This window comes from Camellia sinensis, chromosome 1, assembly GCF_055761805.1.
Source record: "Camellia sinensis isolate YWXY chromosome 1, ASM5576180v1, whole genome shotgun sequence".
NCBI classification, from domain to species: domain Eukaryota; kingdom Viridiplantae; phylum Streptophyta; class Magnoliopsida; order Ericales; family Theaceae; genus Camellia; species Camellia sinensis.
The window spans coordinates 156,195,359-156,208,377 of NC_138961.1; the positions used below are offsets into that span (position 1 = coordinate 156,195,359).

The 13,019-nt window shown below is 37.7% G+C and overlaps 1 protein-coding gene across 1 annotated transcript; it reads left to right on the plus strand.

The window, feature by feature from the left end:
* Positions 1-6,538: 6,538 nt before the first annotated feature.
* Positions 6,539-8,025, plus strand: LOC114292720 (putative methyltransferase At1g29790). The gene has a single exon (XM_028236742.2). It carries the CDS (start codon positions 6,660-6,662, stop codon positions 7,875-7,877), a length of 1,218 nt encoding a protein of 405 aa, XP_028092543.2. The 5' UTR covers positions 6,539-6,659; the 3' UTR covers positions 7,878-8,025.
* Positions 8,026-13,019: the final 4,994 nt, after the last annotated feature.

The following is a 13,019-nucleotide window of genomic DNA, read 5'->3' on the forward strand; positions in this document are numbered from 1 at the left end:
GGTATCTACCTTTCTTAAGTGGTAAGAGTAGTGGAAAAAGTGGCAACTCTAACTCTTTTGGGTTTGGATTGGGGCACATCTAGCACCATTAATAAATCTTGAGGAGCAATGGCCAAGTATACTTCCATGTTGGTCACCCACCAGTTTTGGTACCTCTTCAATGGGTTACCTTGAGGGATGAAAGGGATGTATTCAAAATCGATCAAGTCCTGTATAAACTTAGAAGTTGCCTCTTCTAGTCTGGACCTTCGAACCTTTAAATCCCTGCTAGTAAGACTTAGATTGGTGTTACTGCATAGAGGTATTGGGACCCCTTGTGAGAAGCCAAATTGTCTAGCAAATTGAGCAAAACAATAAGGCTCAGGAATGCATTTGTAGGCTCTGGGGTTTATAGTCCCAATAAATAGCTCTCTGGGGATCAGAATAGAAGCCCATATATCTTTATGAGGAGGTGAAGCACAGAGCCTATCACTTAGAAAATTCTTCAATCAAGATGGGCCAATAGTAATGGGTTCGAAGGGACGAAAGCTGTAAGAAGGAAGGGAAGCTGGAAGTTGGTGGAAGAAAGAGAAGTAAAAAGCAAAGGTAGAAGGATATAGTGAAGCATTGGCTAGCCTCATGCCATGAGTACAAGGGTTTGGCTTAAAAAATTTAAGGCATTTAGATTGTAGCTCAGCAAAATAAGCAAAAAGCCAAAGCTGAAGTATCCAAAATGGACCTCCTTGATTGGTATCTAAGGGTTTCTCACAGAAAAGAGAACAAGCTCTATATACATGACCTAGAACATATGGGGCTAAGGCCACCTTTTTCTGTAGGACAAGAGTTTTGGCAAGAGGGGAAAATTCAGGCATAATTCTTTGAGAAGAAGTGCAAAAAAGAAATTTGCAAAGCCAATATAATATGAAAAAAGAGAATTCCCTATTAGCTATCGGGCCCTCCCTTCTATTCTCGGCCTTGACAAAGTCACTGTTGGATGAGTTAAGGGAGGGGAGGGAAAAGGGGATTGGTGAGTCAGGATAATCTAGTCCAATGGGGGTACCAATGGAAGACAATCCTAGTAATGGAAAATATCAAGAACAGTAGGGCCATCATCCCACATCTGAATTGAAAAAAATTAAAAACAGAATTGCAGAAGCAAAAGGCTGCTGGAATTAGGAAAGGTCCTCTGAGATGGTAAACTTGGATAGTCGAAGGGCATCGAGAAGGCAGAGCTCTTGTAGGTCCAATGTCCTAGCAGGGACAACTCGATCGTACCATTCTTGCCACTCCGGTCTCACCGTGGGCCAGCATCGGTGGGGATGGTTCATCCTCCAGGTGCCCTAGTCAAGACCACCTTCGTAAAGAAGACAGTGGTCTTCTAAACGTGGATATAACGCTGGAAGCTCAGTAAGAATCTCCCTGAAGATGGGCCCAAGCACATAGTCCTGTTGCTCATGACGTCGAGGGATGAAAATGCGTCCATCGATAGCGCTTTTCTCACCGGCCTTGTATCGTGTAATTCGTTAAGTATTAAAAGTACAAATACGAAAAGCTTTCTTCAATATTGATACTTTTGGAGGGAAAAACACACCCCGACGTTGAGGCCAGCATCGAAGGATAGTATTTGGCTTCGAAACCCGATTTTGGCGCCAAAACTCAAATAATAAACGGTTTTGAAACTGAGAAGCCAGTTTTGAAGTACATTTCATACCTATGGATGTAAGAATGCTCAAGTATTTGTTTATTTCAAAGGGATTAAAGACCTGTTTTAGGTTTATCAATGAAAGTAATGTCTTTCGAAGCAAAACTTGAGATCTCTTAAAGATGGGAATTGGTGTTCGAAACATCAAGACCAATAGTTGGTTTATATATATTCAGAAACGATTGTCTTTTCAGACTAAAACAGTGCAGCCCTCAAAAGGAGCTTCCATATTTTTGAAAGTATGGATTGTTGTTCAAAACAAAATGGTCAATTTAAAACTGATTGATCATACTAAATTATGAACCATATATTGGTTATAATTGAAACAAATTTTAAGGGGTAAGATTGTTAGATTCGAAGCACTGATTATGAATGAAAAATCAGCAAAAACTATCAACTGCATTCCACAAATTGGAAAAGTTCACATTCGTTTTTGTTAGTGTTTCATTTAAAACAAGTAAATCCATATTCGAAGAATAAGATTGTGCAGTTCGAAGCCCTAAATTTTCTTTTAAAGACAAACGGAGACAAGACCAAATAATGCCAAACAAATAGAAAAGTCTTAGTTGTATTAAAGCAAAAGCAATTACATCGAATGGCCCTTTTTGGGTACAAATTCAAGTTCATAAAAGTAAGGAATAGCATAAATAACATGATCATGAAATTTGGTCTAACTATGATCAATGAATTTTGTTCTTTCTTTATTCTATCCTCTATTTCTTCTAGGATTGGCTGCATAAGTTGGTATGCTCTCACTTCATAAAAGAACTCTTCAACCTTTATTTCGAATGCTGTTTCTCTCAATTCTTGTTCTAACTCGTCTATATCCAAGTTATCCCAGTACGCAGAGTCTTTATTCTTGAAGTTATCGAATTCTTCAATGAATTTCTCTGTTTCGTACTGGGCATGAATTCGAAGGGCAGAGAGTTGGTCCAAAGATTAAGTGGTGGCCGCAGAAGTTCGATGCCAGTGAAGAAGCAGCGAAAATTGGTCCAAAAACATATGAAGTTCTACTTGGGCGAGGGGGTTGAGGACGTGACCCCGAGTCAGAATATCACAAGCCCATCGAAGGTTCTTGAGAGGAACATCGTCCTCAAGAACATTGAAAGGCAAATGAGAAAAAGCCGCAAGCAGAAATTAGGCTTGCTTCCGCTCAGCTGGAGTAGGGGAAGGTGGAGGCTTGTAAAGGGAAAAGACCTTATCTGTAGAGAGGGCAAGCCTCAGTCTCTCAGTCCAGCAAGGATTTGGTGGATGAGGAGGTATAGGAGCTTCCATGTCGGGAGAAGGAGCAGGGGCAGAAGGAACAAGGGCATTAATATAATCGAACCAGTCAGAAGAGCAAAGCTTGGCCTTCTGAGCTAAGAACGATGGATCGTACCTTTGTGCCGCTTCTGGGCGTCGGGTAGCGTGCACTATCTTTGTAGGCATGGAGGATGTGTACCATGCTATAAGCAGATTCTCCTCCAAACTGCGTCGTCAGTCGATGGGCACGTAAGGATAAACCATCGAGCTTCGCGCATAGGAAGGAAACTCTAAAGGATCAGTGAACTCGACAAAATGATGGTTAATTCGCTCCCTCAGATCATAACCCTTAGGTTTCGACCAGCTTGCCCAGTCAGAAACCCCAGAGGAAGAAGAAGCCACATCCCATGCAGAGGGTTGTGAAGAAGAACTTCCCATGTCCATATTTGCGACTTTCTGAATCAAAGGATTGAGAGCAGTTTGTTCATAGTCCAAGGGTGAGTCAGAAGAAGAACTTCCCATGTCCATAGTTGTAAGTTTTTGAATCAAAGGATTAAGGGCAATGTGTTCGTAGTCCAAGGGTTGATAATTTGTAAAGGCATCCATGACCTGAATATAGAAAGGTGGGTAAAGGTGGCTAATTAATGCATGGAGGTTCTTTCGAGGAGAAACAGCATTATCAGATGACTCTTCATGTGCTCGATCAATGGAGGCGAAAATCGATTCGGCCATAAAAATATATATCAGTCTGTTCGAATACTAAGGTGGTGAGGGTATTCAAAAGATTGAATGAGAGTTTAATGCAGATGATGAATGACAGTTGCATTTCTGGAAGAATACAAAGCCCATGCACGATCTAAGACGTGGGTAAAAGACCTAGATCCACTAATATCACCAAGTATTGGGTATATTAGTGCGGGGGGTAATATTGGCAACATATTTTGTACAAGCCAATTACAATTCGACGCGTGGCAGAATAAGGGTAATACAGGAAGACTATTTAAGTCTTCGATCCTGATCGTACACGTGGCAGTTAGTATTAGTTATTACGAGATCTAAGTATTAATGGATTAACAAAGAGATGCAAGGTGATGTGGCTTCAATGGTTACTCACATTTAAATTCAAATTTAAGAGGAAAGCCTAACTGCAAGTGACAGCCTAGTGGAGCTAATTATAAGGCAACATGATCATCGATCATGGAGGAGCAGTTCGACGGTTAGAAATGCAATTTGATGGTCATCCTTGAGAAGTATAACTAGCAGAGAAGGCCCACGAAAAGACCCCCAGACTCAAATCCAAAAAATCAGTCTTATTCTACTTATTTTCCTTTTCAGTTTTACATTTCCAATCTTACATTTCCTGTTCTTTACATTCCTGTACTTTAAGTTCTTGCATTGCACTTCATTCATAGTAGTAGTTTCAAGTAGTAGATTGTTATTGTGAACCTTTACGAGGCTAAGTTTGGATTATTGTAAGTTTTTCATTTTAATGAAATACTTCAAATTGTTCTTCATTTAATTGTTATCTCGTTTAATTCTCCTAAATCAAGCCACCAGTAAAAGTCATCTTCATTGAGGCTGAAAGAACTAAAACACAATCGTCTGATAATTGGTTGGCAATTAATTTTTTGTGAGGACTGATTGATCCTTGCTGGCATGCTTACAATTACAAAACTAACCTTCGAAAGCTAAAAAGCCAACAGTATTACACTAATTTGAAGGATACAAAAATTTGGGTAATTGATTTTTTTTTTTATTTTTTCAATTGAAATTTGTAGAGAAAAAAAATAATACAAAAGAGAATAGAGAATACAAAAGCCAACAGTTGGGTGATATTAGCTTGGACTGGTTCAAGTCAAAATACTAATTTAAACTTCAAATATTAAAGAATTTTAACATAAATTCAAATTAATATGCTACCCACATCAATTTTAAGTTGTAATTTTGTAAGTATTATTTTCATTTATCAAATTAATATTGCAATTATGTCATTATAGTCTTTAAATAGAGAATTTGGTTTTGGCCATTCATCTCAACCCTAAATAATTGGTATCCCTCTTTCTACGCCCTTCTACGTCACCAATTTATAGAGAAACACTTTCTATTGAATAGATTAATGAGTGAACTTGAATAAGGGTTATGAGTGTCAACAATACATAAAATATGATTAGTTTAAAAAATATGAATTCTATATTTAAAAGGTGTATTGACGCATTTAGAATGATAAGTCCGACTATTTTATATCAATTAAAAAATGGCATATTGTGTACCAAAAGGAACTCTTGACAAATTGTAGCTCCCATCCGATAATAAAGAACCCATGGGCTTCCAACAGGCCGATAACAGCAACATATATATATTAAGCCTGTAACACAAATATGGGCTTTATGGAGCCGAAATTGGTTTTCATTTTTCATTTTTAGTTTATTTTAGTTCTAGTTTCTATAAAGTCTCACCTACACATCTTACGTTCCAAAATTAAAAAAAAATAAAGGTAAATTACACTCATTTGAAATTTGAGAAAAATATTAGTTTCACATTTTTAATAGAATTATGCTAACAATTTTTAAGATTTTAATTCATATAACAGTTAAGTCCTATTTTATCAATAAGACGTTAGTCATATTAATAAAAAAAATGAGATTGTCATCTCTTAAATATATACTGCCTCTATCCCATATGGATAGTCCCTTTTAAAAATTTCAAACTTTTTAAGGAAAGATAATCAATACACTTTGAATTCAAATTTTAAAAGATTAATTCTAAAAATACCTATTTTTAAATATTTATAATTACTTTACAAGGAATTATTTTTAAAACTTCTAAATTTAAAGTTTTAACTTTTCAAAGTAGACATGTATTATGAGGCACCAAAAAATGAAATAATGAACCAACAAAATAGGACGGAGGGAGTACCTATTTTTGTTTATTTTAATATTTACTCACCATTTATATTAGTTTCAGTCGATTTAATTTTACTAAAAGGAAAGTCAAGTGTAATTATATCACAATTAATGAAAGCATTTCAACATATACTTTTCAGTAAATATTCATGGTGAATTTAAGGAACTTTGTTCAATGCTAAAATGAATAGTAGATCCACGGATTCTCAGATATGCAGCATGCGGACCATTCCCTGTTACGTATGTTATGTGTGTGCTGGTGACACTCGTCCCCATAAAAGACTAATATATTTGAGCAAAACAAATTTCATTAGGTAGGGTTAAGAGTTTGATAGATTTGTTAGTGTTCCCTTCCCATTGTCTCAGATCCACCTCCTAATTTGTCAAATGTTCATCTCTAGGTCAGCAAAGGGCATGAGAGAGAGAGAGAGAGAGAGAGAGAGAGAGAGAGAGAGATTTAAAAATAACAAAAGAATCAATTTACCAGACAGTCGTTTACTTGCAAATAGTTGTGGAAAAACAAGATCTTGGTTTTCTGAGAAGCATACTAATTTATGGAGTTGGAACTTCAATAAGCCTACCCACTGTTGACCTTCCACCAAATTCCAATACCTGCTACAATAGTTTACTATTAATATGGATGATGATCTATGAATACTTCAATTTCTATAACAAATAAAATATTCCTGTACAAAGACTATCCTTCAATAGTGAATACTTGATTACTAGTGACAACAACATTAAATCATATTCAAATAGGATGTATACATCATTTGATTTATTTGTACAGACACAGAGAAAGAAAGATACAACCATTTTCAGCTTCAAAATCCATGGATTCACCTCATAAGCCTACCAGGTCTCTCTGCACCAACCTCTTCTTCCTTTTCCTCCTTTTATCCACAAATCTTCTCACCTTGTTCATTTCCACAACTTTCTATTCTTCTTGCACTCTTAAGAGTCTTAACCCACCACCCATTCCTGCCGACACTGCCGCTGTCATTACCGACTCAGCTCCTAAAGATGATGATTTTAAAATACTAGATGACTCTCCAACTGCTTCAGACTCAGACTTGCCACCTGAATTCATAGCCTTCACATCTGCACAACAACTCCCATTTGGATTCAACACCAATTTCGATTCCGACAGATTCTTCCCTCCGGTTGGCCGGCCGTGTACCCTCTTTCCTGATGAACTGCAGCGCTTCATGTCCTACAAAGTCAACGGTTCGTGTCCTGATGATGAACTCCTAGCTCAAAAGCTCCTTCTAAAAGGCTGTGAGCCACTGCCTCGCCGTCGTTGCCGTCCCGTTGCTCCGGCGGAGTACGTGGAACCCTACCCTCTACCTGTTAGCCTGTGGTCCACTCCATCTGATTCTTCAGTGGTCTGGACAGCATACACTTGCAAGAACTATACGTGTCTCATCAACCGTAAGCGTAATCAGAAGGGTTTTGATGACTGCAAAGACTGTTTTGACCTCGCAGGTCCAGAGAAGACTCGATGGGCCGGACCAAACATTGGTGGCGGACTCGACTTTTCCATTGATGAAGTACTTGCAATGAAGAAGCCAGGGACAATCCGAATAGGTCTTGACATTGGAGGCGGTGTGGCTACATTTGCTGTAAGAATGAGGGAAAGAAACATCACAATTATAACAAGTTCTATGAACTTAAACGGTCCTTTCAACAGCTTTATAGCATCTAGAGGAGTCATACCTTTGTATATAAGCATTTCTCAGAGACTTCCCTTCTTCGACAACACGCTAGATATTGTGCATTCTATGCATGTATTGAGTAACTGGATTCCAACAACGCTGCTACACTTCTTGTTTTTTGACATCTACAGGGTGCTTAGGCCTGGTGGGTTGTTTTGGCTCGATCACTTCTTCTGTGTGGGTGAGCAGTTGGAGGAGGTGTATGCACCGCTGATTAATAGCATTGGATTCAAGAAGGTGAAGTGGGTAGTGGGGCAGAAGCTTGATCGAGGGCCAGAGCTCCGGGAGATGTATATTTCAGCCTTGTTGGAGAAACCATTGAAGAATTCTTGGTGACTGTAGCCGTAATTTCTTTCATTTTTCCAACAAAGAGAGGTTTATGTTTTTTATATTTCAATTTTCATTTTCTAATCTCAGAATCTGTCTCCAAACAGTGAATAGATTCACAATTTGGTGCAAATCGAATCAAGCCAGACTTTAGTAAGATTAGGGGAACAAAATTGCCAAGGGTTAACAAGCACAAATACTTTTAAGAAGATAGTGTGTCCGTATTGAACACTGACACTCATCAAACACTTCTCAAGATGTGCCGAGCACTCATCCAAACATGTCCTATTTTTTTCAAACCCAAACACGACTTTGGACACATAGGGGATACACTGGTCTATCGTTTAGACACATGAAACTAATTATAAATTTAGACAAAATAATTAGAATACAATGATAAAAGAAAATTAACGTAAATTCATATGAATTTATATAATATTATAACTTTTATTATCTTTGAATGTTATATTCATATATGTGGTATATAATAAACATACATAATTATATATTTTGTGCATGTACCTCACGTCTTATGTCCTGCAATTTTTAAAAATACCTAGCTGGCACATTCATGTCCATGGTCCTGCTTCTTATGCTAGGGGCATGTTAGATGCACTTGTCGAAATGTGTTACCTCATAAAATGCACATGGGTTCAGTACATATAAGTTAAGAAAGACAAAATGACAAATAGGACGAAATAATACTAAAAGCAGGGATTTTGCATTACTTGCTCTTAATTGTAGAAGATGTCTCAAACATGAGCTAAGATTCATGACTTAAAGAACATGGTCACCCCAATGCAAAGATCTCTCTCTATTCTCTAATGCACTATAACAGGACAGTTTATTTTCAATAAGCATGAAGATGCATTTTCTTCTCAAATTTGTTCAAAGGGTGCTATGCAAAGTAAAGATTGTATCTGTATTTGTGGCCCTTGGATTTGTTCAAGAAGGAATTAATGCTTCACATAATAGTAAATGGAACACTGAGTTTATGTTGGAATCAAATTTGTTTTTGAGTTTCTGTCACACAAATTCTTCTAAGATGCACTGCCAAACAGCACCATTTTAATTTACTTTGTAATCAGCATTAATGTTATGATACTAATGTCGACAAATGAAGGTTCCTATACTATTTGCCTTTAAAGATCTCTCTCAGCACCTTAGCCATCCTAATCTTAGATTTCAACTGGGCATGACTAAGGTCCAAGGGTGTCTGTGTATGCTTGGTGATCATTTATCTTCTTGAAAGTAGAAAAGTGGTCCGGCGATTATAAAATTGGTTTAGTCAGGTAAATCACATACAGCATACACAGAAGAGAGATGGGTCAGCAGCAACAACACAAAAAGTTAGCAAGATGGAAATCACCGGTATAAACAACTAGAACATCATTTTGAAGTAGTTGGTGGCAAGACTATTAGGTTTCCTAAACAATGCCAAAAATACACCAAGAAGTTGAGGTAAAAAACAATTGGCTCATGGAGAGAGGGGGTGGGATGAATCTGATCTGACAATCTATAACTCCCTAATGGGGAATTGGAGAGATGAGAGATATTGAAGGAAGTCTATGAAGCATGAACACCTCTCTGGAGGTCAATACAAGTGACACTTGGGACACGTTGGGGATACTTTACACACTGAGGACTATTTAATTTTAAATTTTTTTACAAAAATAGCATACCTAAGGTTGATAAATTTGATAAAATTAAATATTTGACATAAAATACGGTATACCATACACCATTAAAAGCTTTTAACATCAATCTCTTGAATGATAATTGCTTAATAGTTTTAGTAGTTGTATTCAGAATTAGCATGGTAGGATCAGGCTGTCCCACAAGAACCATTTTGGATGAGATTTGGAAAATAGTAACAAGGGGATGTTTAGAGGAATCATCAAGGAATTTTCAAGTCAAGTATTTTTCAGTTAGCTAATACTAGTCTGTTTAGTACAAAACAGGGTGTCTAAAGTGCACTTGCATACAACTGATAACAAAATCTTGAAAATAGAACGTGAAAACTCTAACAAAGATACAATTAAAGATACACTAATCAACAATAAACAACAATTACACAATGAGATTACAAAAAGCAGGCAACCACACATTTACATCTGGACAAAGACTCTAGCCTCAAAAACATACATACAGAATGACATCACCAGAAACAGAGAATACTAAGATACATAAACAAACCAACAGTGCTAGGTGCACATATACAAAAACACAAAATAAGACCAAATCCCTAACCACAAAGCAAGCAAGAGCTTAACCCCTAGCAGAAAATCACTTGTGTTTCCTTTGAAGCCACATGAGAGAGAGAGAGAGGAGAGAGAGAGTTGGCAAATCACCAAAAATCATATTATGTTCTCAATTCATATCAAAGTAGGCTCGTAATTAAAATGTGGGATGGGCGACGGATAATTGGGTGACAATTCAAAGTACAAGAATGATTAGAAAAATTGAGTACTTTTAACTTAAGTTTATGCATGGCCGTGCAAGAAGTCACGCTACCCTCCACTACTTCACTGCAATGGGCATGCGAAGAAGTTGCGCCATCTAGAAGCACATCTAAATGTCTCACCAAACCACACTTCTATATGTGGATTTTTACGGCCAAAAACCCAATTTCAAGGTCCACCAATCACAATCTTCAATGACAGGTAAAAGGAGATGGTGACAACTCTAAAACATGCTGTGCCAAAATATGGTGTTGCTACTACAAAAGCCGGATCCTAGGACCAAAACTCTTCATTTGAATTTTAAAAAAAAAATTAGTTATAGAGGCTTAAGTTTAGTTGAAAGTACATGTGAATGAGTTCTTTGATTTTTTTTTTTTCCTTCTTTCCCACTGTAGATAGGAGTTTGACAACCTAGTGGAAAGTTTCATGAGCGGTAAATCCTTTAGGATAACAATAACAAGCTTGGATTACTAGCACATGACCATTCATATTTTTTTTTTTTAATCATCAAAAGAAAAGGAAGCTTTATTGATAAGAAGAATGTACAAACAAAGATGCATACAATCATGAATAAAAGAAAAAGGAGTGCACATCACACCACAGCAAGACCAACTCATCCCAACTATCTTGGCACAAGGACACCCAATCATCAGCAACCACAACCCAAACAGACAAGCAGGTTGACGAGCTTTCAACCAACAAGAGACAGACAGAGCAAAAAGCGAACACAATAACAACTGCAGCAGAGCTCCTACAAAGCCTACAAAACCAAAGAAAACCCACTTGCATCCCAACAAAATCGCAACAGCCCCAAAAAGCCAAACTACAAAAAAACATTAGCAAAGTCGCAAGCTATTCCATGAGTTCCTGAGCTTCCAAGTTAAGAAATTGTTTAGGAACAAATGTAAAGTGCAGAGATGTTAGAGATCACCCCACGTGAGGGGTGATCATTTCTCATGTGCTGCAATATGTTGGAACAAGCTGGCCATGTGAAGGAACAGCTGGCCACGTGCAAGGCCAGCCAGCTCTCCACCATTCTTAGTGTATAAATAGAGAAAGAGAGAGAGCAGAGGGAAATGTGAGATAGAGCAAACCAAAGAGAGTGAGAGATGTGAGGCAGAGAGACCGTCTCTCTCGGTGTGAGAGAGGAAGATGGATGAGTGGGTGAGTGAGGAGAGTGTGAGCTCCTCCTCTATTGTAATCTTTCTGTAATCTCTCCATTATTATAGTGATAACCGGCTACTCTCCCGTGGACGTAGGCATTGAGGCCGAACCAGTGTGGGAGTGTTTTACTGCTTGGTATAATTTCAGGGAGGTCTTGGGCGGGATCCCTGATCCCAACAAGAGCAACGTACCAACTCTTGCAATCCATAAAAACCAGCAAAATGCAGCACTGGATGGAAAGAAAGAACACCAAAATTGTCAGAGAGAACCCAGGACTCAACCAATCCAAAACCAACAGAAAAACAATCCAAGACCATTGAAGCTACAAAAAGCAGAGACACAACCTAAGACAACACTCAAAGTCCACAATACAACAACAAGCACCAAGGACAAAGGACACGCAAAACACAAAAACAAACAAAAGCAAAAATAAATATTAAAAAAAATAGATGAACAAGAAAACAAGAACCTGCAAGAAAGACAACAAAAGACCAGAAAAACAAAAAGACCAGCACAGAAAAAGGAAAAAAATGAAGGCACACACCAGAACCAACAAAGACAACAAGAAACTTGGAGACAAAGACACAAGAAGACACAACAGAAAAATACATTAAAGACTGAATTTGATACTAAGAAAGTGGTAGACTGAGAACTATTCAAACTTTACATTAGTCTTTACCCAGAAAGCCACCCTCTACTTAAAAAGCTTAGGAATGTGATTACATTTGGGTTGAACATCATTAAACACATGCTCATTTCTAATTTTCCAAATAGACCAAAAAATGGCAAATGGTATCACCCTCCAAATAACACGTTCTTTTTTTCCTGACTCCACCAATCCAATAAAGATACAATCGACCCTAGAAGAACCCACACCATACCCCACCAATCAATACACTCAGCCCATATTTTCCAAGTTCTCCCACACCATACCTCATGTTTCTCCCTGTTTGTAGTGTAGATCAGATTATTGTCAACAAATACCACAACAAAGTCTTCTAAATAAGGCTTAAATGCGTGATACATTAAATTCATAAAAGCAATAGGTGTATTTGTAACTCCAAAAGACATGACTCAAGAAAACAGTTTTCTCCACATCCTTTGCCTTCATTTTCAACAGTTAATAACATGATTTGAAATCAATTTTGAAGATTTTTGTGTTCCTTCCTTGTGATGAATCTACTAAGTCATCTATTCTCTGTGATGGATACGTATAATTGCCCCGTTATAGACGATACACACTCTGGAAGTCCTCTCGTTCTTGTGAAATAACACCTTTGGAGGTATACAAATCTTGAAAAACGGGCCAAAGAAAATTGGGCCCAAAGACGAGAGTCGAAAAGTGCCAAGCCGGAAAAAGGGATAATTTAAGGGAGAAGGCCATATTAGCCGATTAAATACCTCGGTTAAAGAAACATTGAAGATGATCCCCCACCAAACAAACAACTTGATCAGCCAAAGTAACATAGGATAGCCAATCAATTTGAATGAAATGATAAGCATCAGGGCAGTGGCACATGACAAT

Coding starts and splice junctions, on each gene's coding strand:
- LOC114292720 (XM_028236742.2), top strand. CDS start 6,660: ATGGATTCACCTCATAAGCCTACCAGGTCTCTCTGCACCAACCTCTTC.